Source organism: Pseudoliparis swirei, chromosome 1 (genome assembly GCF_029220125.1).
Source record: "Pseudoliparis swirei isolate HS2019 ecotype Mariana Trench chromosome 1, NWPU_hadal_v1, whole genome shotgun sequence".
Classification (NCBI taxonomy): Eukaryota; Metazoa; Chordata; class Actinopteri; order Perciformes; family Liparidae; genus Pseudoliparis; species Pseudoliparis swirei.
The window spans coordinates 15,476,857-15,504,109 of NC_079388.1; the positions used below are offsets into that span (position 1 = coordinate 15,476,857).

General features: G+C 43.1%; 1 protein-coding gene across 2 annotated transcripts; it reads left to right on the top strand.

Annotated features, from left to right (window-relative positions):
- The first annotated feature begins 75 nt into the window (after positions 1–75).
- top2b (DNA topoisomerase II beta) lies at positions 76–27,109 on the top strand. Of its 2 annotated transcripts, none has more exons than XM_056420596.1 (37): positions 76–555; positions 2,696–2,860; positions 4,509–4,599; positions 6,178–6,241; positions 8,828–8,973; positions 9,086–9,183; positions 10,154–10,366; positions 11,457–11,630; positions 11,728–11,829; positions 11,910–12,047; positions 12,136–12,274; positions 12,388–12,545; positions 13,382–13,507; positions 13,589–13,699; positions 14,281–14,386; positions 14,498–14,607; positions 15,072–15,164; positions 15,450–15,564; positions 15,896–16,017; positions 16,360–16,508; positions 16,689–16,920; positions 17,473–17,607; positions 17,738–17,938; positions 18,082–18,277; positions 18,573–18,664; positions 18,806–18,964; positions 20,778–20,861; positions 20,964–21,158; positions 21,245–21,371; positions 22,167–22,325; positions 22,822–23,038; positions 23,250–23,335; positions 23,732–23,875; positions 24,604–24,711; positions 24,823–24,963; positions 25,066–25,151; positions 26,583–27,109. In XM_056420596.1, exons 1-37 carry the CDS (start codon positions 514–516, stop codon positions 26,823–26,825), a joined length of 5,067 nt encoding a protein of 1,688 aa, XP_056276571.1. In that variant the 5' UTR covers positions 76–513; the 3' UTR covers positions 26,826–27,109. The 2 variants fall into 2 exon arrangements, with proteins under 2 accessions (XP_056276571.1, XP_056276581.1); XM_056420606.1 differs by lacking the exon at positions 76–555 and adding an exon at positions 2,506–2,523.
- Positions 27,110–27,253: the final 144 nt, after the last annotated feature.

The window sequence follows — 27,253 nt, forward strand, 5'->3', positions numbered from 1 at the left end:
CGCCACCTGATTGGTCGGTTCATCCGCGAGACGATTCGCCGTCTATTATGCAGATGGCGGAGCCGGACAGCTAAGCCGCTGCTAGCTAGCCTTCGTTTTATATTTCTAAATTAAATCTATTTAAGTGTATCGTTTTTATTAGCTTTTGCGTTTAGCTCGTATTTAAATTTTGTCGTGTTTTCACATGTAATCGGAGGGTCAATTTAACGCGTGCGTTTTGTACCGTATTTATTTTAAACCAAGGATCCCGTTAGCATCTTTGTTGGACGTGTAGGCCCGCCGTGCCTCCGCTTGTCGAGTTTAACAATAGCCGCGACACACTCCCCCCATCTCTGCTTGTCTTGATTCATTCAAAGGAGTATCTTTACCGCAAACCGACGAAGAACATGGAAGACAAACAAGTCTGGGTACCCTTCAGCAACTGAGACGCTTTGTTACGCTGACGGACTTTTAATTTAACTGGAATCGGAAGACGTTTCACGAGGGGGATCATTAAGCGGATCACAAAGGAAGATGTCCAACGGCGCAGCAGGAAGCGGCGCTCTGGCGTGGATGGTAAGCTGGTTTAACCCCGCAAGAAACGTTGAATACATTTCGTTATTTCTAACCTAAATAGTTGCTTTTGTGTCACTCGAAACTGTCGCGTTCACCTTTTTTTTTTTTTTTAGCGCAGCAGGTCGTTAAAGGCGTCTAACGTAGATCTCCCGACAGGTAACCTAATCGAGTCTAACGTTGACGTAGTCTGCCTTCCAGAATACGCGTGTTAAAGAGCAGCCAGCTGTTGTCTCTGGTTTTACGGAGGACGGGTAACGTTACTTATCCAGACAACCAGTGGAAGACGCAGTGGTAACATCTCCTCACAATGAACCAACAGATGCTGTCCTCCAAAATAAACTTCGAACAGGGTTCGTACGGTCATGGAAAACCTGGAAAAGTCATGGAATTTTAACCCTCCTGTTACCTTTAGGGTCAATTTGACCCCATTCAATGTTTAATGTCGGTGTTCTTTGGGGTCAATTTGACCCCAGGTTGTTTTTCACTGTCAAACATATAAGAAATATCAACTTTTTTTATATATTTAAAGGGCTATTTATAGTCAACAAACAAACATAAAGTACCTCACACTTAAACTTGGGAAACAATATTAATTATAATAATTTTCTGGAGGTTTTAATTGCTGGGGTCAGATTGACCCCGAGGGTAAAATGTGTTAGTAAATGTGAAGGTAACAGGAGGGTTAAAACGGTCATTTCCAGGCCTGGAAAAGTCATGTAAAAAAATTTGGTCGCAAAAGTTTTGGAAAACTCATGGAAATTTGTTATATTCACATGTTGATTTACGCAGTTTGAAATAATAAAAATGTTTTTGAAAGAAAGACGCTCTCATACTGGCGGCGCATTTCTTCTTTTTTTCGCTTTGCAAGTGAACGCACCTTAACTGTAAAGTTCGATGGTCATTTATTTAATTTATACAGTAAGCTTTGGGATTCACATTGTTTAAATACTAAATGTTCTCACTTTTTCATGTATAAACCGAGATTTCAGTTTGGTCATGGACATTTGGTTTAATGTTCACATTTAAAGTAGACTTGTTCATTCGTAAGTAAATGTTTAATACGTATTAACTACTTTAATTATATTCACTGTAACGACGTTACTTAGTAAAGTCAAAGCAGTAATACTTACTCTTGTTACAAGCCAAGTGATACAAAAGTACAAGCATCATAGTACCCAAAGTAAAAGTATTCATTGTGTCCAATTCAGAATCCTGTAAATTATGCCACTGAGTTATAATTATTCACTTTATACACTGCTGGGTATCATAACCAATAATCATATAGCCTATATACTTGTTTAGTTGTATTTATACTGCAGTTGAGTAGAAGTAAACAGTAGCATGTAATTACTGTACTAAATGTACCGAGCTACTTTGCATCTTTGTTCACTACAGTATAAGTACAATGAATGGAAGAAGTATTTTATCAATGAACATGGACACTGAAGTGGAGTCTGACGATATTATTTATCTGCCTTGTCTGAACAAGGTGTCTCACTAAACAGTGAAGCACATACTCGTAAATATCTTCTTATGGTGGAGGAACATTAGCTTTTTTAACTACTTTATATGCAGAAAAGCATTGCAAACTTTAAAAGAAACATTGTTTGGCATTGTGTAATATTCAACCTAATTAATTTCAAATTAAAATTGATGGGATTATATCGGTTCACACCTCTTCGTCGACCTAAAAGAATGAGAGGTGCAATTATTTTCGGCCTAAAAGATTGCACACGACTAACAGGAAGCTGTCAATCAATTAGTCCTATCATCAAGATACACTGAAAAGCTTTTGTGTGTGTAGTATATCCATCATTACTCGTTATTTAAAATATAACACTCACTCACATTTGGAACTTGATATTGAACTTTTCCAAATATCCCTCTTGTTTGTAATAGAGATGGAAGACTCCATGCTCACTTCAATATCCACACAACAGGAGCCTCTGTGTTCCAGTATTCTACTCGGTAAACAGTTTATGTTGATTATGTTTTACTGAAATCACAAGACCACAGAGAGACGTCTGTTGCGCGTCCTAGTGATGGCGAGCACTGATAATCTCCTTTCGGCGGCACAGCAGAGCCCAGAGACTTCGTGCATAGACATGTGTGTAATAACAAAAACAAATCTGCCAAACAGGAGGCCGCGAATGGCCGAGGTGATGCTGGCAAGATGGAAGCTGCCAAGAAAGACAAGGCGGCCTCCAAGTTGTCTGTGGAGCGAGTGTACCAGAAGAAGACCCAACTGGAGCACATTCTTCTCCGTCCAGACACGTACATCGGCAGCGTGGAGCCGATCACTCAGGTGAGTCCGGAGCAAACTGCCTTTTCCTTGTTGACTTGAAGGATGCACACATAAACCCCTTTCAGACGCACGCTTTAATTCATAAATCCTGCTACTTTACACGTTGGCATTTTGTTTGAAGAAGGATTTCTTTGCAAAAGTTGCGCTGGTAGTTTGCCTCCAGAGGACTGCGTTTATTTTTAGTAACATTTTCTGCACAGCCCATTAGTGATCATAACAAGTTGTCTGTTTACACTTACACGGTGTCACTGAATACAGACAGATGCTTAACTAGAACGGGCACTCAGTAGAGCGTATACCTTCGCATATCACAAGATTGGACATTGCATTATGAACATTTTGGCATTAGTTGCATGCCAATTGGATAAAAATTGACCGTGCTATGGTAAAAAGAAGATTTTGACCTTTCCATGACCTTGACCTTTGACCCGATTGATCCCAAAATCTAATCAAATGGTCCCCGGATAATAACCAATCATCCCACCAAATTTCATGCGATTCGGTTTAATAACTTTTGAGTTAGGCGAATAACACGCATACAAATAAATACGCGGCGATCAAAACATAACCTTCTGCATTTTCAATGCGAAGGTAATTAATCTTAATGCATTAAAATCCCATTTTAACACATCGCCTCTGCAGGAAATATGTTCAGAAAATACATACAAATACAATGGATGTTAACTGAGTGATGCATTTCATTCAGTTGTAAAACAAAATAAAAACAAAGGCACAAAAGATATATTAAGAATAACTATTTAAAATTCTGAGTGATGAATTTCGGTCAGCTGTAAAATTAAAAGCACAAAACATAATAAAGCCATTTAAATCACGAGTGATGAATTTATTTAACTTTTGCAATGCTTGAGATTTATAGAATAAAATCAGGCGTGCATCTTCATAAATCTGCCCAACATAATGTGTATATTTCTGTCTTTGCCTACACACACACGGATACACACACATACACACACAGAGTTTTAGTCGTGATTTAACACAGGTTTAATGCGTCTGGCCCTCTTCTAAAGCTGTAGGTTATAATAATTAACTTCCTCATAGAGTTGAGTGGTAGCAGAAGGTAAAATCTGGCACGTTCTACACAAATAAAACCCAAGTTGCACTCAACCAAACACCAATAATTCTGTTTAAAGGATGTTTTTACTCACAGTCTGTTTGAGGAACTCGATATCTTTGAAGTTCGGCTGAGTATTCTCATTCTGCTGTGAGGATTTGCGGCAGTAAAAAAAACAAAAATCTATATTTTTCCTCCTCTGAAAGGCTGTGACAACTTTTCAGGCATTTCGTTGGTCTTGAAAATCCCAACGTGTGACTGAATGATCCACATTTAGTTTGATCAGCATCTCTGTGATTAATCACTATCGGTCATTCAAACGTGTGACACAGCTTTGACTACGTGGCACAAGACAGAAAACACACAAAAAACTGACATGACATGTTGTTTTTTCTTCTTCACAATCACAGATGTTGGCCTGACGATGATTAAACTTTCTATTGCTTTTAATAAGTTTACACGTGACGATGTAAAAACCTTTCTGCTCATTTCATTTGGCACACCCTCACTTGTCATGATCACAGCGACTAACGAGATCTCCACCGTGAACTTAAAAGTATTTGTATTTTTTCCCAGCAAATGTGGGTTTTCGATGAAGAAATAGGAATGAACCAGAGGGAAATCACCTACGTTCCTGGACTGTACAAAATCTTTGATGAAATTCTTGGTGAGTGAATCCTCGCTGTTAATCTTCTTTGGACGCTCTTATCTGCAGCGGTTGATTTAAGACCGTCTACGGCTGGGATGTCGAAGGCCTATCATCGCTATCAGAACATCAGCGTCATGTCTTCTATCTCACCGCGTTGATCAGGGACTGTCTGTGGCCATTAGTTTCCCTCTGTGTCTCTGTGCGCCCTGGTCGCAGCATGAAGCATTTGTGAGAAATGAAAAGTTGACTGGGAAATCATTTCAGTGTTTTGTGGCAGCTCACGGTCAAAGCTGCAGTCTTTTTCATTTCCCCTGGTAAAGTGCAAGCGTGCTCAGTCAGCTAAATAGAGGTTGATAAAGCCATCTATCTGACTCAATGTGGGAGTAATGCCTCGCATTGTAAAAGTGCACCAGTGTAATCAGTTTGTAAATGGTGCTCAACACTGTGCTCTCAGCATGCGGGTGTTGTTGATGATTGCTTCCATCTGTGCACACTCTGCCCTCCGAGCTTGTGTGTTTATAAATATGTTAGACTAACGACAGTTTCTTTGTCTGGATATTAACGCTATGTCCTGGCTAAAATACACTAAGGGGAACGAGCCGGGAGCAGATATTTAAGGCAGACTAGCGCTCAGCAAATATTTACACTCTTCCTTCTCTGATTATTTATTTATATATAAATATAAATGAAATATATACATATATATATATATATAAAGTAATATATATATATATATATACACTACCGTTCAAAAGTTTGGGGTCACTTAGAAATGTCTTTATTTTTCAAAGAAAAGCACTGTTTTAACATTAATCAAAAATACACACTATACATTGTTAATGTGGTAAATGACTATTCTAGGTGGAAACGTCTGGTTTCTAATGAAATATCTCCAGAGGTGTATAGAGGCCCATTTCCATCAACTATCACTCCAGTGTTCTAATGGTACATTGTGTTTGCTAATCACCTTAGAAGACTAATGTCTGATTAGAAAACCCTTGTGCAATTATGTTAGCACAGCTGAAAACAGTTATGCTGGTAATATAAACCATACAACTGGCCTTCCTTTGAGCTTGAAGTTTGAAGAACAAAATTAATACTTCAAATATTAATCATTATTTCTAACCTTGTCAATGTCTTGACTATATTTTCTATTCAATTTTCAATTAATTTGATAAATAAGTGAGTTTTCATGGAAGACACAAAATTGTCTGGATGACCCCAAACTTTTGAACGGTAGTGTATATATATATTTATAATATATCTATATATATATTTATAAATATAAATGATATAAATGTATTTATATATATAATATATATGTATATAATATATATATATATAAAAATATATGTATATATATTATATATGTATGACCAGAAGATGTTTGGGAAGACAAGCATTTATTTAAGCTTTAACCTTACAATCTGAAATCAGATTAAAAAAAATTGGTATTTAATAAAACATAAAAATACTAATTAGTTGTGGAAATTAACTTTTTGTTCTGAAAGCATCATGTTGAATATGTCTGTGTGTGTGTGTGTGTGTATAATGTTTTTGTTGTTATTTATTGTTATTTAATTTCTTCCTTGACAGTCAACGCAGCAGACAACAAACAGAGGGACAAGAACATGACCGGAATAAAGATCACCATTGATCCGTGAGTACGAAGCAAACCGAGAAACCTTAAATCGCCTCGATGTTGGACTACAAGTTGATCTTTTACTTTTTTGTGCCAATATCAGCTTTTATATACAATTTCACGCGGATTTATTTTTGACTATCATGAGCTCATTACATCCTTAAAAAATGATTTCCTTTGGGAATAAACATTCTTCTTCTTCTGTGATTTAGTTTTCTGTCAGCCAAGTCTGACCCAGGTTTTGAGACGTGGATCCCGGTGAAACTACCGAATAAAGACCCGGTGCTGAGACGCACCGAGCTCTTTGTTTTGTATCCGTTCACCTTCAGCCCGCCGACTGCAGCAGCATCTGACTGCCTAAGCAGAGGCGGCGTCCTTCAGCCGAGCCGCCGCCTCCCTCATGTCCCCCCCGCTGGATTAATGAAACCATTAGTCCTGCCGCACTCGGGGCTCTGCGGCTAATCTGGTTTCACGGCGATGTTAATGCTCCTCGCCAAAGCGTCCTACGCCGGTTTGCTGGGTGAGCTTATTATTTAAAGCACTGGTGTCGTATTTTTTAGTCACCACAAAAAAAAAAACCACATCCCATCAGAGGGAAGATGGATTATTATTTGCCATCCTGTTTTTGCTTTAATGCGACCCTCTTTTTAAATATTATTCAAAAAGCACGTCCACACGGACGCAGCGGCGCACCCCGCTGCGACCTCGTGACCGGTGACATTCACCACGGGCAGACCGTTGCTCCTCCTTCAGCCGCATTGATGCAGAGATAAAACATCTGTCGGTCATCCAGAATTCCCTAGAACCCCTGGCTCCACACTCACTGTGACTTTAACGGGTATAGCGGCTGCCAAATGGCTCCTGTGTCATTCACGTGACCTGAAGTGGTCTCCTTTCACCAGCAGACGTTGAAAAGACTTCAACCCTCCCATGATGTATGACGTATGATATATGATGCTGCATTCAGGGACCAGTCTTGGACTTGACTTGAGAGAGATAGATTGAATATGGATGTTCACTGATGAAGACCACGCCAAAGGCGATACAGCTTTACAAGTTGGTTCATTGTGAAATGAATGGATGAAGGGATGATTATGTCCGCAACGAGAAGGGTAGAAGGGTCGTGAAGAGCGGGTCGGAGGGGTGCGATTGGAGACTGCTGGCGTCTGGTGGTTAGAGGGACCGGCGGGGGGTGGAGACTCGTGGGTGGGGGTTGTCTCTTCTGAAGCTCTGGCGGTGCCGAGTCCCCCGTTGTTCCCGTAGTCCTGTAGTCGAGAAACGGGAAGACACGGACGGGGTCGGGAGGGAGGGGAGGGGAGGCGGAGCTGAGACGAAGAGGGAGTGAATAGGTGTTTAAGTACCGATGGCTCGAGTGATTGGCTGAGGAAGGGGCGTGGCCTTCTTTCCAGAACTATGTTCACCATTTATTGATTGGTAGGAATGATTTTATACTCACCTTTTGAAATGGATATCCTCAGAACACCTCTAGCAACTAGCGTGATAGTAGAACTACGATGAATGTCACCGTGTACTTTGATGGCACGTCGTACAATTTCCGGCTTATGATCCTCGACTGAAGTTAAAACGAAGATGAGCAGTGAAGACAGGGTTCGTACGGTCATGGAAAACCTGGAAAAGTCATGTAATTTTTAAATGGTCATTTCCAGGCCTGGAAAAGTCATGGAAAAAAGTTAAATCATAAAAGTTTGGGAAAAGTCATGGAAATGTGTTATAATCACATGTTCATTTACGCCGAGTTTGAAATAATGAAAATGTTTTTTAAAGAAAGACACTCAAAATATAAGCCGGCGTGCGCTCTCAATACGCAAAATGTTCTATATTTTTAATGTTTATACCGAGATTTCAGTTTGGTAATGGAAATTTGTTTTAAAGTCATGGAAAAGTGATGGAAATCCATTGGTCAAAATGTGTAAGAACCCTGTGAAGAGCAGAACTGGCGTCACAATAAAAGAGTAAAACACAATAAAGAATCTTAATTTTAGCTGAAATACAAACAAGCGCACCTAAATGAGCTCAATACAATATTCTTTCTTTCTGAGTGTGTTTTCTGAAAACCAACAAACTAAAAACGAAAAGTCTGAACTCAATATATCACATTTGAAAATGTAAGACTCTCATGGAGAACAACGTCGCATATTTTCCACGGTCTTTTCTGTCTTTTTTTCTCTCTTGATTTTTCTCTCTGGGGGAAAAAAATCTAATAAAACTTCTTCATCGATGAATACTGTCGACGTTAACCAGAAGTAACTAATAGTGTTTTAAATGAAAACACTGGGCCTAAACTTAATCACTAGTTCTCTTTGTACGTGAGCCAATGAGATCCCGGAGTTCTGGTTCTGATAACAATATTGAGCAAATGGAAAATGTGTTTTTATAGAACCTTTTTTTCTATTTACATTACAAGAACTTAGCCTCAATATCTCAGTCTAAACCCCCATAATTCTTTCCAATAAAGCAAACAACCAAAAGAATCCGACTGGACATTTGACGCCAGTATCCCTCAAAAGACTGAGGCTTCAGATCGTCTGCGTCCGTGTTCTGGGACTCACGTTGCTGCCCGTTCCCCCCTTTTGCCTCCACCAGCGACTCCAACACCATCTCCATCTGGAACAACGGGAAAGGAATCCCGGTGGTGGAGCACAAGGACGAGAAGATGTACGTCCCGGCTCTCATTTTCGGCCACCTGCTCACCTCCAGCAACTACGACGACGATGTGAAGAAGGTCACGGGTGAGAGGAGACGGCTTCGCGTCGGCTACCGGCGGAAGTCGGTTCCCTTAAAGGTGAATATCGCTAACTTCTGTCTGCGTAACTTCTAACTTGTTTTGTTTTTTCCCGCCAGGCGGACGGAACGGGTACGGCGCTAAACTGTGCAACATCTTCAGCACCAAGTTCACGGTCGAAACCGCCTGCAAGGAATACAGACACAGCTACAAACAGGTGAGCAGGGCTCGTCTGTTAAACATTGAATGGGGTCAAATTGACCCTAAGGCAACAGGAGGGTTAAATACGCTTCGATAGGTTCAGAAAGTGAAACCACCAATCAGATTACACTCCGGACCAACTGGGCGTGGCCTTTGACTACATTCAATTCCTATTGCTGGTCTCAAAAGATGTTTTTTTTTCCTTTCTTCCTCGAATCAACGGTTTTCTTTCTCACTATACCAAAGGAGAAACTCGTCGGCTGTAATCGGTGTTATTGTTTTCGTGCTCGTCTTCATCGTCTCCCTCCTTCGGAAAACGTCTGCTTTGTTTCTGCAATAACAAACGGCACGCTTCAGATATCCAGCGAGGAGCACCTCGTGTTATGAACAAGCTGTCGGAGCTTCTAGAGTCGGATGATTGAAGACATTCAGACCTGTTTTTAATATTAAGCCAGACTCGGCAGGCTCATCGCATCACGTCGCCACAGGCTGCTGACGTAGGCTCCTCATTCCATCCCGATAGTCTCGTGAGGACAAATGCACGTCGGCGAAAAAAACAGAAAATCAAATCTATCGACTACAATTTTACCCGTCGTGCCCTCGGGGTGTGTTTACAGATGGTAGTGACATATTTACTCTGATTTGTAGCCGATTTGAATGTAAAATCTTTACCACTGCTTTGTGATCTCTGAATGAAGTAATTGCTGTTTTATAGGGTTTTGACGTGAGCTCATATCTGAGGTAAGGGTGTGTAAATTATCACTTTTTTGTGTGGTTGCACCCTCGGGGGAAGGGGGGGGGGGTTATGGGTACATATGGAAGCTTCCGGGTGTTTAATGTCACGGTTGCTTTGCAGAAGACCGAACTGCACTCGATACGGTGACGGTGGTTTGGTTCAAGAGGGTCGCAGAATAATGTAGCGGATGTATAGCAACGCCTGTTGCGTGTCTTTTGTGTTACGATGTTGTTTTTTTGTCGTACCTCAGACGTGGCAGAACAACATGAACAAGGCTTCGGAGCCCAAGATCAAGTTCTTTGACGGGGACGACTTCACCTGCGTGACCTTCCAGCCGGACCTGTCCAAGTTCCAGATGGAGAAGCTGGACAAGGACATCGTAGCACTCATCACCCGCAGAGCGTATGACGTCGCCGGTTCCTGCAAGGGAGTTAAAGTCACGCTGAACGGGAAGAAATTACCGGTACGTCTCTTCATCTCTTTCCAGATTATTTTCTTTTCTTTATTGCACTGAAGTAGCTTTTAAAGTTTGTATGTGGGATTTTGCCTCTGTTGGCTCCAGCTGTGAAACTTTTATGGTTTAAATATCATAAGTATTTTGTTGTGTAAACCTGTTTTCGAGATTCCTATTTTATTTTTTAATCCTGTCTGGCATTTCTGAGGTAGCAGAAAAAGCCTTCTATTTTAGATGCAGAGTACTGCATGAATCCAGAAAGCAACACAGTCACTTCACCTAGGGATAATATCCAGAAGAAAGCGACGTCTGCAATTTTTAAAGTGCTATTTATCAGTCTCGATTGTTTTGGTGCGAGTCCCCTAGCTGTGGAGGTTTGTCTGGCTTCTTTCCAATGTAGCGTGACTGAATGGGACTGAATGGCTCTGCCTGTCGTGCTCAATGCGGCCTAAAGAAATACAGAGCTAAACAGTAGCTGATGCTGTAATGGTTAAAACATAAAGTTATAATAGCCATAAAGTTCAGCTTCACAGGCCTGAATTGAATTACCGTTAATACAAATGCAACTCACTGCATGAATACATATACAGTTTAAAATCATGCAGGTTACTGAATATCCGTTTTAATTATGCATAACACTTAATAAAATGTACTTTTAATGGATCATCATTCGAGTTAAACTGTGATGGAAAATTCAGAGCATATCTGTATATGCACATCAGTTTACATGAACGGTAAATGATAACAACCCATCAGTGGTTCAGCCTCTCCACCTATTATAATTATTAATAATACAGATGAATTCATCAGCTGACCTCATCAGACATGAGCAGACATTTCTCGAATGACAATAGATATAATTTCTGTCATTATTATTATTATTATTTATTCATGAATATTTCTCAAATGACAATTAATATAATTTATTGTTTTTATTATTATTATTATTATTTATTCATGAATATTGCACACTTTCTGCTGCTACGATCCACGACGTATGACAGGCATGTTGTATATTTTTAATTTTTTTTAAATCCTCTTACACTGGTAAACATGACCTATTGAAGCTAACTTGTTCCCGTCTCCTCTGTCACTAAAGATCACCGGCTTCCGCAGCTACGTGGACTTATACGTGAAGGACAAAGTGGACGAGACGGGCGTCGCTCTGAAGGTGGTGAGCGAGACCGTGAACGACCGCTGGGAGGTCTGCCTCACGCTCAGCGAGAAGGGATTCCAACAGATCGGCTTCGTCAACAACATCGCCACCACCAAGGTGCCTGAACGCCCTCCGCCAGAGGCTGGCAGGAGCAACCATGGAGGCAACGAGCAGAGACGGGTTTCTAACACGGAGCGTGTGTGTGTGTGTTTAGGGTGGCAGACACGTCGACTACGTGGTGGACCAGATAGTGTCCAAACTTATTGAAGTAGTGAAGAAGAAGAACAAGGCCGGAGTGACGGTCAAACCCTTCCAGGTAGGCGAACGAGAGACTTTATACATTTTTAACTCGAGGTGTTGAGAACTGACTGAGGAATCCTCCCCTCTGTGCTGCAGGTGAAGAACCACATCTGGGTGTTTGTGAACGCGCTGATCGAGAACCCCACCTTCGACTCCCAGACCAAGGAGAACATGACACTCCAGACCAAGAGCTTCGGGTCCAAGTGCGTTCTGACGGACAAGTTCGTCAGAGCCGTAAGGACCCTTCTCATTGGCCGCCGCACCCTCACCATCCGCGCCTTTTTTTTGGTTGCTCATCACAAGTTGTCTTTGTCTCCCGCAGGCAACCAACTGCGGGATCGTTGAGAGTATACTCAACTGGGTGAAGTTCAAAGCTCAGACGCAGCTCAATAAGAAGTGCTCGTCTGTGAAGTACAGCAAGATCAAAGGCATCCCCAAGCTGGACGACGCCAACGACGCCGGTGTGTTAACAACCGCGTGGTTATTCATTCGTCCTCCGTCTCCTCGGACGTCCGCTGCATGCGGCGGTGCACGGGAGCTAGGTTATTAACCGTCTCTACATCCAACGTCACAGGTGGAAAACACTCGGGCGAATGCACTCTCATCCTCACCGAGGGAGACTCGGCCAAGTCTCTGGCCGTCTCCGGACTCGGAGTCATCGGGCGCGACCGCTACGGAGTTTTCCCCCTGAGAGGAAAGATCCTGAATGTGCGAGAGGCGACGCACAAGCAGGTAAAAACACCGGATTACGTGTGAGCTGTCGAGATGATGTCAATACGTACCTCGACACACGGGACCATGAGGGTGTGAGGGACACGTTGTTTACATGATCTCCCACATTGTGAAACCAATGAAACAACGTCTCAAAAACTACAGGATGTGTGTGTGTTGCAGTGACACTACGCGAGAGGAGAGAGTCAGAACTCTTGTGTACTGCTGGTGAATGTTGCTCAGATCCCATTTCAAAAGTCATGGAATTTTAAAATGGTCATTTCCAGGCCTGGAAAAGTCTTGGAAAAAACGTAAATCATAAAAGTTTTGGAAAAGTCATGGAAATTTGTTATCATCACATGTTCATTTATGCAGAGTTTAAAATAATTAATATGTTTTTTAAAGAAAGACGCTCAAAATATAAGCCGACGTCCGCTCTCAATACGCAAAATGTTCTAAATTGTTCATGTTTATACCGAGATTTCAGTTTGGTCATGGAAATTTGGTTTAAAGTCATGGAAAAGTCATGGAAATCCATTGGTCAAAATGTGTAAGAACCCTGCATTTGGTGGCTTTTCATAGCTAGCTAGCTCCCAGATAGTAGCGACCTGTATAAAGCATTTGAGGATGGGCGGAAGGTGCCATGTACTTCTTTATCAACATACTGTTCGATACCACTCGGTGTCTTTTCGCCATCATTCAAGTTCTGTAAACAAAGATGTGCTCTCAAATTAGCTCTTGTTTGTCCTGAAAAATGTTCTCTTTTTTTAGAACTATATATAAAAGAATGTATATAGCTCAATGGAGCTTTACTCTGTGACGCCTTGCAGCTGACCTGCGCTTCGTTCTTTCAACAGATCATGGAGAATGCTGAAATTAACAACATCATCAAGATCGTTGGCCTCCAGTACAAGAAGAGCTACGAAGACCCCGAGTCCCTGAAGAGCCTGCGCTACGGCAGGATCATGATCATGACGGATCAGGTGAAGCGGCCGGTGAACGCGTTGCTAGACTGGTGAACGCGCTCCGGCCCGCTGGTCCTAACGCTGCTGCTCTTGTCTCAGGATCAAGACGGGTCCCACATCAAAGGGCTGCTCATCAACTTCTTCCACCACAACTGGCCGTCTCTCCTGAAACACACGTTCCTGGAGGAGTTCATCACGCCCATTGTCAAAGTAAGGGAGACACGCGCACGCTCACACACACACACACACACACACACACACACACACACACACACACACACACACACACACACTGTACATACAGCAGCACTAAACTGCTGGAAATACTTCCTAATACAACACAGATTCTTCTTCTTGTTGTTCTTGTTCCTCCTCCTCCTTTTTACTCTTCTTCTTCCTCCTACTTCTTCTTCCTTCTTCTGCTTCTTTTCTTCTTCCTCCTCCTCCTTTTTCTTCTTCTTCCTACTTCTTCTTCTTCCTTTTCTTCTTCTACTTCTTCTTCTACTACTTCTCCTTCTTCTTCTTCTTCCTCCTACTTCTTTTCTTCTTCCTCCTCCTTTTTCTTTTTCTTCCTACTTCTTCTTCTTCCTTTTTTTCTTCTTCTTCTTCGACTTCTTCTTCTTCTTCTACTACTTCTATTTCTTCTTCTTCTACTTCTTCTTCTTTATTTTCTTCTTCTTCTTCTCCTACTTCTTCTTCTTCTTCCTCTCCTTCTTCTTTTCTTCTTCTTCTTCTTCTCAGCACAAACCCACATTAAAGTTTGACCCCGCTGATTCATTTCTTGTCTGCAGGTCACCAAGAGCAAGCAGGAGTTTTCCTTCTACAGCATTCCAGAGTTTGACGAGTGGAAGAAAAACACAGAGAACTTTAAAACCTGGCACATAAAGTACTACAAAGGTTTGATACTCAAGTATTTAAGACATCGATATGAACTTTTGAACATTTGTTGAAAAAACACTAAATTCCTCTCCGCTGTTTGAATTCTAAATGTCCCGCGTGTGTCTCCAGGTTTGGGTACCAGTACGAGCAAAGAGGCAAAGGAGTACTTTTCGGACATGGAGAAGCACCGCATCACCTTCCGATACAGCGGCGCCGAGGACGACGCCGCCATCACTCTGGTGGGTTAAAAGCTACGGGTACATCTCTAAACACCATCCACGGGGCTGCAGTCAAACACGACCACTGAGTCTACTGAGTAGAACTGAATCTGCTCACTGTATTAACCTGGCAGATTGTTTATGTCTTCTTCAAGGATACTCAGTGTTAGCAATGTTTGTTCCAATATTATGGGATTGATCCCCCTACTCATAAATATGTCTCGGCCTGAGCCAACAGTGTACCTGAAAAACCTTTTATCTTGATAGCGTAGCTTTATAACCCCCCAAAAAGGCTTTAATTGAACAAAAAAGATTCTTAAATGTTAATAATCTAAGCCAAATAACATCATAATAAAAGTGCACAAATATTAGTGAATGTTTTTTGTTGTTGTGGATAATCTGAGCTTTAAAGACATAATGGTCCATACCATAAACATACAGAAAGTCAGTATTCCATGTAGCTGACCTTCTGCGTTTGTCTCCAGGCCTTCAGTAAGAAGAAGACGGACGACAGGAAGGAGTGGCTGACGAACTTCATGGAGGACAGACGCCAGAGGAGGATGCACGGCCTGCCGGAGGTTTGTGGCTTCGCTCCAAAAGTGTGTCGGCACCAATGAGAGATAGACAGTCAAGATGTGTGTGTTTTTGTGTGTGTGTGTGTGTGTGTGTGTGTGAGATGATGTTTGGTGTGTGTGCTTCTTGGTGTTGGTTAATTCATCTGATCTGTTTCAATTGGAAATGAATCAAGAGATAAATGCTTTCAGAAGGCTAACTTCTGTGCTACAACTCGTCTCTAACCACTCTGACGTAACAGTATACCTCTGATTTATTGAGTTTTATTTCTATTGTTTTTTCTTCTTTAGCAATACCTGTATGGCAATCAGGAGAGGCACCTCTCCTACAACGACTTCATCAACAAAGAGCTGATTCTGTTCTCCAACTCCGACAATGAGAGATCCATCCCATCCTTGGTTGACGGTTCGTTTATTCTCTCCATCTCTGAGAAATGTCTGATGCGCTCCTTTTCTGTAGCTTCCCTGAGGGTCTTAAATTAGAAATTACAGAGCCTACCTTTTGCCTCCACACGGCTCTCAGCATGGCGGCAGCTTATCGGGCGGCTCGTAGCTAAACGCTACTCACAGAAATAACTGTTTACCCGAGGGAGAGTTATCCTTAATAACGGTGGTTATTATGGTTGAGACCACCACTTCCTGTTCTGTCTTTCTAAGAATGGTGACGTATTGCCTATGTATTGATGGTGTGTGTGTGTGTGTGTGTGTGTGTGTGTGTGTGTGTGTATTGTTTCCAGGTTTAAAGCCAGGCCAGAGGAAGGTGCTGTTCACCTGCTTGAAGAGGAACGACAAGAGGGAAGTGAAGGTAGCACAGCTGGCCGGTTCAGTTGCAGAGATGTCTGCCTACCATCATGGAGAGGTACGGTCCACTCAATGTCTTCCAGTCGCAGCGCAGCATATAAAAAATAAAGAAAAAAGGTCTTTAAAACAGGGATGTAGAAACAAATTTGAATGGGGAGGCGTATTATCATAAATACCGGCACAAGAAAATAAAGTAATTAGACAAAAGTAGATATAATTACATCGAGGAGTTCAGGTTTGAGGTTGAAGAAGACGTTGTATACATTTAAAAAGGGCGCAATGAAAAATCCAAGTGTTAACCCAAGTGTCCTCACCACACAGTGTCTGTTTGTGGCAACGAAGAGCGATTCTCTATTCGATGACTTATGACTGACCCCCCGCTTCCCATTGGTCCCTGCAGCAAGCGCTCATGATGACCATCGTGAACTTGGCCCAGAACTTCGTGGGCAGCAACAACGTGAACATCCTGCAGCCGCTGGGTCAGTTCGGTACTCGCATCAATGGAGGAAAAGACGCCGCCAGCCCCCGTTACATCTTTACCATGCTCAGGTAAATCAGCAAGGACCATAATGAATGGATTATTTGTGTCGTATTCATGTTCTTTAAATTGGACATCAGCTTCTGGAAGTCAGATTGTGGTATTTTCAGAGGAATCGTTTCTTGTCTGAAATCCTTTAAAGTCGAGATTTCATAACTGTGGCCTCATTTCTCATTTCTCTTTTCCTTTAGTCCACTTGCCAAGCTGCTGTTCCCCGCCGGGGATTCCAACCTGCTCAAGTTCCTGTACGACGACAACCAGAAGGTGGAGCCCGAGTGGTACATTCCCATCATTCCCATGGTGCTCGTCAACGGCGCCGAGGGCATCGGGACCGGCTGGGCGTGTAAGATCCCCAATTACGACACGCGGGAGATCGTCAACAACATCAACCGCATGCTCAACCAACAGGACCCCCTGCCGATGGTAAACAGTCTGAGAAACATCCAACATCAAGTTTAATCATGAAACAACGTCAGAAATTAAATCTTCATGGGATCTGTAATTATTTTCCATCCATATAGCAGAGCACCATAACAAAAAATACACAAAATCTCACTTGATAAGGACATTATAATCACATCTGAGAGCGCGATACAAGAAGGCTTCCTAAAACAGCTAATGGATGTTGTAGTTATATTATTATAATAGAAACTACATATATATATATATACTCCTGGTAGTGAATTTATTCTAACTTTCAATTGGAAAATTGTTTCAACTGTCCCAGATTCGCACCGCTGGCAGTTTGAATAGTTATAATGCGAAATATTCGCTACCCAGAATGTCTTTTTTATGTCTTTTTTATTTTATTTGTCACATTATCACAAACAATGTTACAGTTAATCCCCGCTACACACAGCTGCTTTCCAGGTTCCTCATGAACCTCAGGGCTTGTTGCTTGTAGTGTGGATGCAGGCAGGAGACTATATACTAACTTTATTGATATGAAACTGTGTAATTTCTGTCCCTAAACAGCTTCCCAGGTACAAAAACTTCAAAGGGATGATCCATGAGCTAGGTCAGAACCAGTTCCTGGTCAGTGGAGAGGTGATGGTCATTGACAGAAACACCATCGAGATCACAGAGCTGCCCGTTCGGACGTGGACACAGGTACAGTTACATTTCCCCCCCCCCCCTAGAGATAAAAACGTAACTTTGTATGAATAACTGTAACAGGATTGATAGTAATAAGATACATTAATATAATAATATAACTGTGTTTCTTGCCCGTTGTGTGCAGTCGTATAAGGAGTCCGTGCTGGAGCCCATGCTGCAGGGCACGGACAAAACAGCAGCTCTCATCCACGACTACAAGGAGTACCACACAGACACCACGGTCAAGTTTGTGGTCCGCATGTCCGAGGAGAAGCTGGCCCAGGCCGAGTCGGTCGGGCTTCACAAAGTCTTCAAGCTGCAGTCCAGCCTGACCTGCAACTCCATGGTGAGCTAAAAACAAAAAGTGTCATTTAAATCATGGAAGGTGTTTTTTGTCTTTGCATTGCTTTTGCCTCCCTGGGATGTCCATTTTAAAATAATGTGTTCACAAGATTATCTTTCAAGATTTTTGACCCCCTCCATCCTCAGGTGCTGTTTGACCACATGGGCTGTCTTAAGAGGTACGATTCTGTCCAAGACATGCTCCGGGAGTTCTTTGAGCTCCGCCTGCACTACTACAAACTGAGGAAGGACTGGCTACAGGGCAGCCTGGGAGCCGAGGCTGCCAAGCTGAGCAACCAGGCTCGCTTCGTCCTGGAGAAGATCGAAGGGAAAATTTCAATTGGTAAGAATGACGATTTGAAATCAGATTCTTCTGCACCACAGAGTGGTTGTTCTGTCCTGGTTTTATGACCATCATGATGACATCATGCTGTATTGAAGAATACTTGAAACTAGAGATTGAGACCACAACCACATTTTTATGATGTGCACTGAGGGAATAGATCAAGTGAGAAAAACACTTCTGTACAATCGACTACTTTTTGCATCCAGAGGAATGGCCCCCTGGTGGCCGTTTGAGAGAATGCACAAGGCGCTTCCACTTCCTGGTTCTAACTCATATTCTTTTATCCTCACAGAGAACAAAACCAAACGTGAACTGATCCGCTTGCTCGTGCAGAAAGGCTTCGAGTCCGATCCGGTGGCTGCCTGGTCCAAGTCTCAGGAAAAGGTACTGTTGGAGTGACTTTAACTGTACAGCTACGCTTAAAGTTCACTTAAGAACAATATAATATAAATTAGGAAATATGTAGTAATATAAATGATTATGTCATCTATGCAAAACTGTCAACATCTCTCTTTCCTCTCACAGGCGCAGGAAGAGGAGGAGCGGGACGGACACGAGAGCGACGCCGGCTCGGTGGACTCGGGCTCCTCGTCGGCGCCAAACTTCAACTACATCCTCAACATGCCCCTGTGGTGCCTGTCTAAGGAGAAGGTGGATGACCTGCTCAAACAGAGGGACCACAAGGTATCATCAATTCTTGATCTTATAATCTTTTCACCTTTCACACATTAATTTGACTGTATTTATTCATCAGGGGTCGGCCGACTCTACTCGTGTTAAGGGCCTTGCTCGTTTTATTTTATTGGTTTATTCGCAGTCCCTTGACCCTAAAAACAGTATAGAAGATTAAAATGAAAAATTATGCATTATTTACACTTTACAAAGCATGCAGAAACAATAACAGTATAGAGAGTATTAATATCAGTAGAAAGATCAGTCAGGACACCCATGCATCACATTGTCAACTAACATTCAGACACAACTAACTAACATTCAGACACAACTAATTAACATCCAGACACAACTAATTAACATTCAGACACAACTAACAAATATCCAGACACAACTAATTAACATCCAGACACAACTAACTAACATTCAGACACAACTAATTAACATCCAGACACAACTAATTAACATTCAGACACAACGAACTAACATTCAGACACAACTAATTAACATCCAGACACAACTAATTAACATTCAGACACAACTAACAAATATCCAGACACAACTAATTAACATCCAGACACAACTAACTAACATTCAGACACAACTAATTAACATTCAGACACAACTAACTAACATTCAGACACAACTAATTAACATCCAGACACAACTAATTAACATTCAGACACAACTAACAAATATCCAGACACAACTAATTAACATCCAGACACAACTAATTAACATCCAGACACAACTAACTAACATTCAGACACAACTAACTAACATTCAGACACAACGAACTAACATTCAGACACAACTAACTAACATTCAGACACAACTAACAAATATCCAGACACAACTAACTAACATTCAGACACAACGAACTAACATTCAGACACAACGAACTAACATTCAGACACAACTAACTAACATTCAGACACAACTAACAAATATCCAGACACAACTAACTAACATTCAGACACAACTAACTAATATCCAGACACAACTAACTAACATTCAGACACAACTAACTAACATCCAGACACAACTAACTAACATCCAGACACAACTAATTAACATTCAGACACAACTAACTAACATTCAGACACAACTAACTAACATCCAGACACAACTAATTAACATTCAGACACAACTAACAAATATCCAGACACAACTAACTAACATTCAGACACAACAAACTAACATTCAGACACAACTAACTAACATTCAGACACAACTAACTAACATTCAGACACAACTAACTAACATCCAGACACAACTAACTAACATTCAGACACAACTAACTAACATTCAGACACAACTAACTAACATTCAGACACAACTAACAAATATCCAGACACAACTAACTAACATTCAGACACAACTAACTAACATCCAGACACAACTAATTAACATTCAGACACAACTAACAAATATCCAGACACAACTAACTAACATTCAGACACAACTAACTAACATTCAGACACAACTAATTAACATTCAGGCACAACTAACAAATATCCAGACACAACTAACTAACATTCAGACACAACTAATTAACATTCAGACACAACTAACAAATATCCAGACACACTAACTAACATTCAGACACAACTAACTAACATTTAGACACAACTAACTAACATCCAGACACAACTAACTAACATTTAGACGCAACTAACTAATATCCAGACACAACTAACTAACATTCAGACACAACTAACTAACATTTAGACCGAGAGACAGACAGACAGACACAGTCAGGATCTCAGTCCGATGAATTCGTTGGCGTCTTATTCTAATGAGGTGACTGTGTGCCGATGTGCAGAGAGGTGAGCTGAGCGACATCCAGAAGAAACTTCCAGACGACCTGTGGAAGGACGACCTGGCTTTGTTCGTGGAGGAGCTGGACGTAAGTTTATTTGTGAATATGAACGTTGGGCTTTAACATGACGGTTCGCCGTATCCGGAAAAGTGGTGGAGCTGAACCATGTCTTTGTTTTCCGCCTGTCAGAAAGTGGAGCGTCAGGAGCGAGAGGACCAGAGCATCGGAAAGACCATCAAGATGTTGAAGGGGAAGGTCGGCAAACCTAAAGCCAAGAAGCTGAACCTGGAGGAGACGCTGCCCTCGCCGTTCGGCCGCAGGGTGGAGCCTCCGACTCAGGCCATCAGGGCCGACGCAGCCAAGAAGCTGTCCAGAAGGAAGAAGGTAAGGACCTGCACCGTGACATCGAAAATACAGCAGAGTGGCGCCGGGGATCCAGGACGGTGACGGGTCTTTTGTTCCTCCCTCAGAGTGACATCGATCCTGCACTGAAGTTGGAGCTTGATGAGGACGGTTTGCCCATCGAAGGAGCAACGGGAGAAAACTCTGCAGCCAAACCGAAAGCTCCACGTGTGAAGAGAGAGAAGAAAGAGCCCGGTCAGTACTGCACTTCAACTGGGCCAACTGGGCCAATGTGACATTCATCTAGTTTTATTTATCATTTGAAGTATTGAATGTTCAATGTTTCACCCTCCTGTCGCCTTCGGGTCAATATGACCCGATTCAATGTTTAACCCTCCTGTTACCTTTATATTTACTAACATATTTTACCCTTGAGGTCAATATGACCCCAGCTATTAAAATCTCCAGAAAATTATTAGAATTAATATTGTTTTCCAAGTTTAAGTGTGAGGTACTTTATGTTTGTTTGTTGACTCCCGAAAGAACACCGACATTAAACATTGAATCGGGTCAAATTGACCCGAAGGCGACAGGAGGGTTAAATATTGAATCGGGTCAAAATGACCCGAAGGCAACACAAGAGTTAAAAGGATGACATCACTTAAAAGCAGTTCTATAAAAATGGGTTTTAAGAAGGGATTTAAAAGAAGTCACTGATCCTCCTCCCCCTATCCCCCCCTCCCCTAAATGATGGAACTGGACTCTCTGCATCAGTCGGAAAATGATTCAATGCCTCAGACGGACAGATATGTGTCGACTCCATCTGTCCAGAGACAATGCTCCGGTTATCTCCTAGTTTAATGTGTTGTAGTTTGAAGGTAGCCCCCCCCCCCCCCACACACACACACTTCCTCCCGGGGTCTCTCTGATGCTCCACAGCGCTGCGAGAAAACTATAATCCATTATTGAACAAGCAGGAGCTCCTCAGCCCCTGAATGAGAAGACCGACTGTCAACCAACCGCCTGTGGATCCCGTTTACTGTGTTGCAGGAGCGCCTCGAGTGAGAAAAGCCCCGGCACCCAAAGGGACCCCCGTCAAGAGGGCCAAGAAGAGGAACCCCTGGTCCGAGGACGACTCCAAGTCCGACAGCGACGTGGAGAACAGTCAGCCCATCGTCCCCCGAGAGACCAAGTCCCAGAGGGCGTCAGGTACGGCTCTATAAATGTCCTTAAATGTAGTTTGAATATTCGCTGGCGACATCAGCGCCCCCTGCTGGCCGGTTTATGGCAGTAAGTAACAATACAGAGTAGTGTAAATCTTAAAGGGTCAGTCAGGGTTTCTATGTTTCCCTCAAACTAACAATGAATGTACCATCGAGAAGGGACTCTATGAAAAGTCAAAGAATTGGAGTTCATGAAAGAAATGTTCATCTATCGTCATTAGAAACCTTTTTTTCCGGTACTTTTTTCTCTTTTAAAAATGCACAGATGCTTTGATTTAGTAAGTCAGCGTCAGGTAGCTGGTTACAAAGAGACCGCTCACGTTTCATCTGCAGCCGCTTCATGTGGTTCACCGTGTCGTCAGCTTGAGGAGCGTCTGCCCGGAGCGCCTCGGGGGGGGGGGGGGGGGGCGTGATGCAACGCCGCCGCAACGCTCGGTGCTCATTAAAACCCCCGTGACACACACTCTCCTCTCGCCTTCCAGCCTCCAAGCCCAAATACACGTTTGACTTCTCGGAGGAGGAGGAGGAGGCGGACGACGAGGAGGAGAACGGCGGCGAGGACGCGGCTTCCTCTCCGATGGCGTCCTTTAAGGACGAGTTCCCCTCCTCCGAGGCCAAGGAGCGCTTCAGCGACCACAACGAGGACGAAGGCGAGGACGATAACGAAGACCCCTACTCGCCTGCCAAAGAAAAGAGCATGTAAGATTCGAAGTGGTCAGCAGTTCGGCCGCTGCTCGGGGTCCGAGGCGATCATCACGTCACCGTAAAGTCTCACACCGACCGCCGGTGCATGTCTGTCCACCCCCCCCCCCCCCCCATATGTCTCCTGCATTCTATCTAATAAAGGCAGGAATGCCCGAATATATCTAGCAGAGAAAATGCTGAGTACACGGTTTCTTTCCCCCTGAAGGCCGGCTGCCCCCGCAGCTAAGAAGAAAGAGACGGCCGGCGTCTTCTCGTCCAAGCCGGCCTCCTCTGAAAAGAGCAATGACAGCGGTGAGTAGCAGCTCGGCTCACAATCGTTTCTCTAACACGGTGTGCAATGTGGGGTTTGGTGATGTGATTGTTTTTGGATAATCGTTAGGGTTTGCTTGTTGTTGTTGTTGTTGTCTAATAGATAAACGAGATAAAGGGAATGTTTGTGACGGTATAAAAAACAACGGTTTACCGTCTAAATTCAAGTTTCCATTCCCCCGGCGCCGAGACGTCCTCACGTTCCTTCTGAACTCGCCGTAAAACACTCGAGGGTGAACGGGTTGAAACGAGGCGTTCAAAGACCAACGGGACTTCACCAAACGCGTTTATTTCGGTCGTAACACAATCATTCACGTGGTTACGATGAAGCGATGCCGCGCTACACTTTGACGTGGATGTAAACAAACGGTGTTGCAGGAGTGAGAAAAGCCCCGGCGCCCAAAGGCACCGCCGCCAAGAGGGCCAAGAAGAGGAACCCCTGGTCCGAGGACGACTCCAAGTCCGACAGCGACGCGGAGAACAGTCAGCCCGTCGTCCCCCGAGAGACCAAGACGGCGTCAGGTACGGCTCGATAGATATTCACGACACGAGCGCCGGATAGGGCAGACGTTCGCACATCTACATCTTTTTTTATTGAGGTCCATACAGACATTACATTTCATTTCATTTCGCCGACGCTTTTATCCAAAGCGACAATCATGTTACATTCATACACCGTAGACACAGACACAGGGAGTTAAGCGTCTCGCTCAAGGACACTTTGACGAGGGCGGGGATTGAACCGCCAACCCCCTGGTTGAGAGACGGACCTGCTACCCGCTGACCCACAAAGTAATAATACAGAGCAGTCTAAATCTTCAAGGGTCAGTCAGAGTTTCTATGTTTCCTGTTGTCAACAGATACCCACACTAACAATTAATGTGAAGGGACAAAGAATTCATGAAAAAAGCTCATCTATCAGTCATTAGAAGGGATGAAGGGATGAAGTGATGAAGGGATGAAGGGATGACATTTACACAGACATGGATGTTAACCGTAAGATGAAAACGAGGCTGTGATTCTGATTGATTTGTTATTTTTTTACTGCAATCAGTAGCACATTTGGGCTCTGGGTCACTTAGATCGTGGACGGGGAGACGGTCTCAGACCTTCTTCAGAGCATCTGATGAGTGCGTCTCACAGAAGACACCCAAAGACAACAAGCTCCGAGGAGTGTGTGGCAAACACGACGTGTGAAGGCTCTCCTCTCCGAGAGGTCACACATCGCTCCGCCTGTGTTTCTCTTGCAGACGGGTCCAAGTCCGACAGCGACGACGACGAAGACGCCGCCGTCGGCGCCGCCTTCTCCACGTACTCCAGCAGCTCCGCGTTCGACAAACTATTGCCGGCAAAGAAAGGTAACGACTCTCAACAGAGGGCGCTTGTGGCGCAGCGGCAGAGCTCATCATCGTGGGTTTAACTCACCGAATGATCCTCGTGGCAACGCGTTTGCGTTCTCTCGTCTTCAGGCCCCGTGGAGGCGAAGAAGCCGTCGGACGCAGCTCCCAAACCTAAAAAACCACCAGCACCAAAAGCGAAGAAACCAGATAAATCCATCTGGGACTCGGACTCCGACACCGGCTCCAAGAAGCCGGCCCCGGCTCTTAAAGGTACGGCGCGCATCCCGCGTGTTTCCTCGAGGAGAAAATCGATTCCAATTCTTCAACGCTGATGGTGAAATCTTCTGGGGTCCTTTTTCCGTGAACTTGCAGGTAAAGGCCGAGGGAGGAAGAGGAAGGGCTCCGGCTCTGAAGACGAGTACAATCCGATGAAAAAAGCAGCGAAACCCGTCGGCAGAGTGAGTCATCGACCCGACGTTGGTTCAGTGGATGCGATGGATGTTGTTTGACATGAAATATTTAAGCTGCTGCTGTGAACGTCAGAGGGGCGGACTCTGTTTCTCGTATATTAATCAAATATTCCGTGGCAGCTCTTCACACGGGGCTGTTTTAAAAACTCTATTCTTCACACATATGTTCCACTTCCAGATATTAAGTGGTGGAATTTAACTTGAGTTTCTACATTGTATTTGTATGCTTCTTTTTACTTCTACTCTTCTACAATTCAGAAGATGTAATTTTTTCTTCTTCTTACTAATGTATTTTTTTTACAGCCTTAGTTTCTAGCTTTTCATCAGATTTTGCATTAAAAAAACCACCACATCAGTTTTTTTTCATATTTTTGACCGAATACCTCCATAGGTATTTGGGAGATTTTTGAGAACCAATCATCAGTAACGGCAAATAGTAGAAGCCTTCTCCTAAAATAACATTTATTTTTACAATCAAACACTTGAAATGATGAAGGCACTTGCAGACGACACGGGAGTACAACATGTAAACCAGACTTTAGTGTTTCATTTTGACCTCTTTACCTTTTTTTTTATCCTTTGCTAAATGTACCAACGCCCTGGCGACGAGGAACATCTTGGGGAGATGATGACGAGAATAAATATGAAAGAAATTTAAATCACACCCTCAAAAATAAACAAGGCAATTGTCATCAAACACTATCACAACATTACAATATCCCAAATCTCATATCCAGATATTGTATTGATTTATTGCCTAGCCCGTCTATAAAGCAGTCGAAGCTGGAGTCACTCCAACTACATTACAGTAACATTCTGCTTACATAATAATAAAGCAATAATAATCCTACATGATCGGATGACTTGTGTTGCATTCAGAGGACATTTATTTACTTTTGATTCCTTTAGTGCAGTTTGCTGATAATACTTGTGTAGCGGCACTCCGTATAGTTCTGGGTCTTCTGTACCACAATTTTGAGTTCAGTCTTAGAGACTATTAATTGACACGCGAGTGAGACGAGTAGTTCTTCCATAAAAAATGTTTACTAGAAAACGTAGAGTTACATGTTCATACGGTCAAAAACTGTCGCTTCCAACATCTCTGAGCTCAAATCTGGACCGACGGTCCACGTGTTATACCGACGTGACGTCATCTGATTGGAAGCTTATATTCTGACAAGTTATTCAGCTTTTGAATACAATACAAAATTATAAATGTTAACCTAAACATTCTTTCAAATCATAATGAAAAAGATTTATCTTCAGTTACCATTTTAAATCTTTTCAAACTAAATTATTCGAACAAATGAAATCATGCATTTGGCTCTTATAACTTGTACAACGCAGAGTATTCGTTTTTGACATTTTAGTGCACTAATAGTCTCAATTGTTACTATAATGAAGTCTTTGTTGTCGTAGAAACCTCAGAAAGCGGCATCAGACGACGACGACGGCGGCGGCGACAAACGCCTCGGTGCGATAGCGAACAGCGCGGCGACCGGCGGCGGAACGATGGGCGGTGGCGCCGTCACCGACGGCGCGATGGCCGGCGGCCCTGCATCCCGCGACCGGCCGGGCCGGGCCAAGAAGGAGGTGAAGTACTTCGCCGAATCAGACGTCGGGGAAGTGGACGAAGAGGACGACGACGACCTGTTCTACTGAAGCTCCGCCTGTTTCCTCTCGCTCCGCCCTCAGACTTTTGTACATTACCTCGTTCATTTTCTTTTCATTACTGGTGACGTTGGATGATTTTTTTACGTGTAGGTGTTTTACACTTTTTATTATGACATATACAGGTTTCTTTTTTTATTGCCCACCGACATCTTCCGTATTTGTCCGAAGCGGCTTTTAGAAGTTTAGAGCGATGTTTTAGCACAACTTTGATTTGTTAAAAAAAATACGATGTAACTTTTTGAACATGAATTGAAAGTAAACAAAGAAATATCCGCGTGTCTCGCTGGTCCCATTCTTTCACGACCCGCAGCGGCACCTTCACACCGGGAACGCCTCGACGGGCGCCGGCGCACACGGGGAGGTCACGTCGAGCTCGTGAAACATTCACGCTCCCCGAGAAGAGAAATGCTTTTAAT

Bases quoted from the DNA above. Each gene is read 5' to 3' on its own strand.
- top2b (XM_056420596.1), top strand. From the start codon at position 514: ATGTCCAACGGCGCAGCAGGAAGCGGCGCTCTGGCGTGGATG. The intron at 4,600-6,177 runs GTGAGTGAATCC...CTTCCTTGACAG, and splicing joins AATCTTTGATGAAATTCTTG to TCAACGCAGCAGACAACAAA. The intron at 14,387-14,497 runs GTTTGATACTCA...GTGTGTCTCCAG, and splicing joins GCACATAAAGTACTACAAAG to GTTTGGGTACCAGTACGAGC.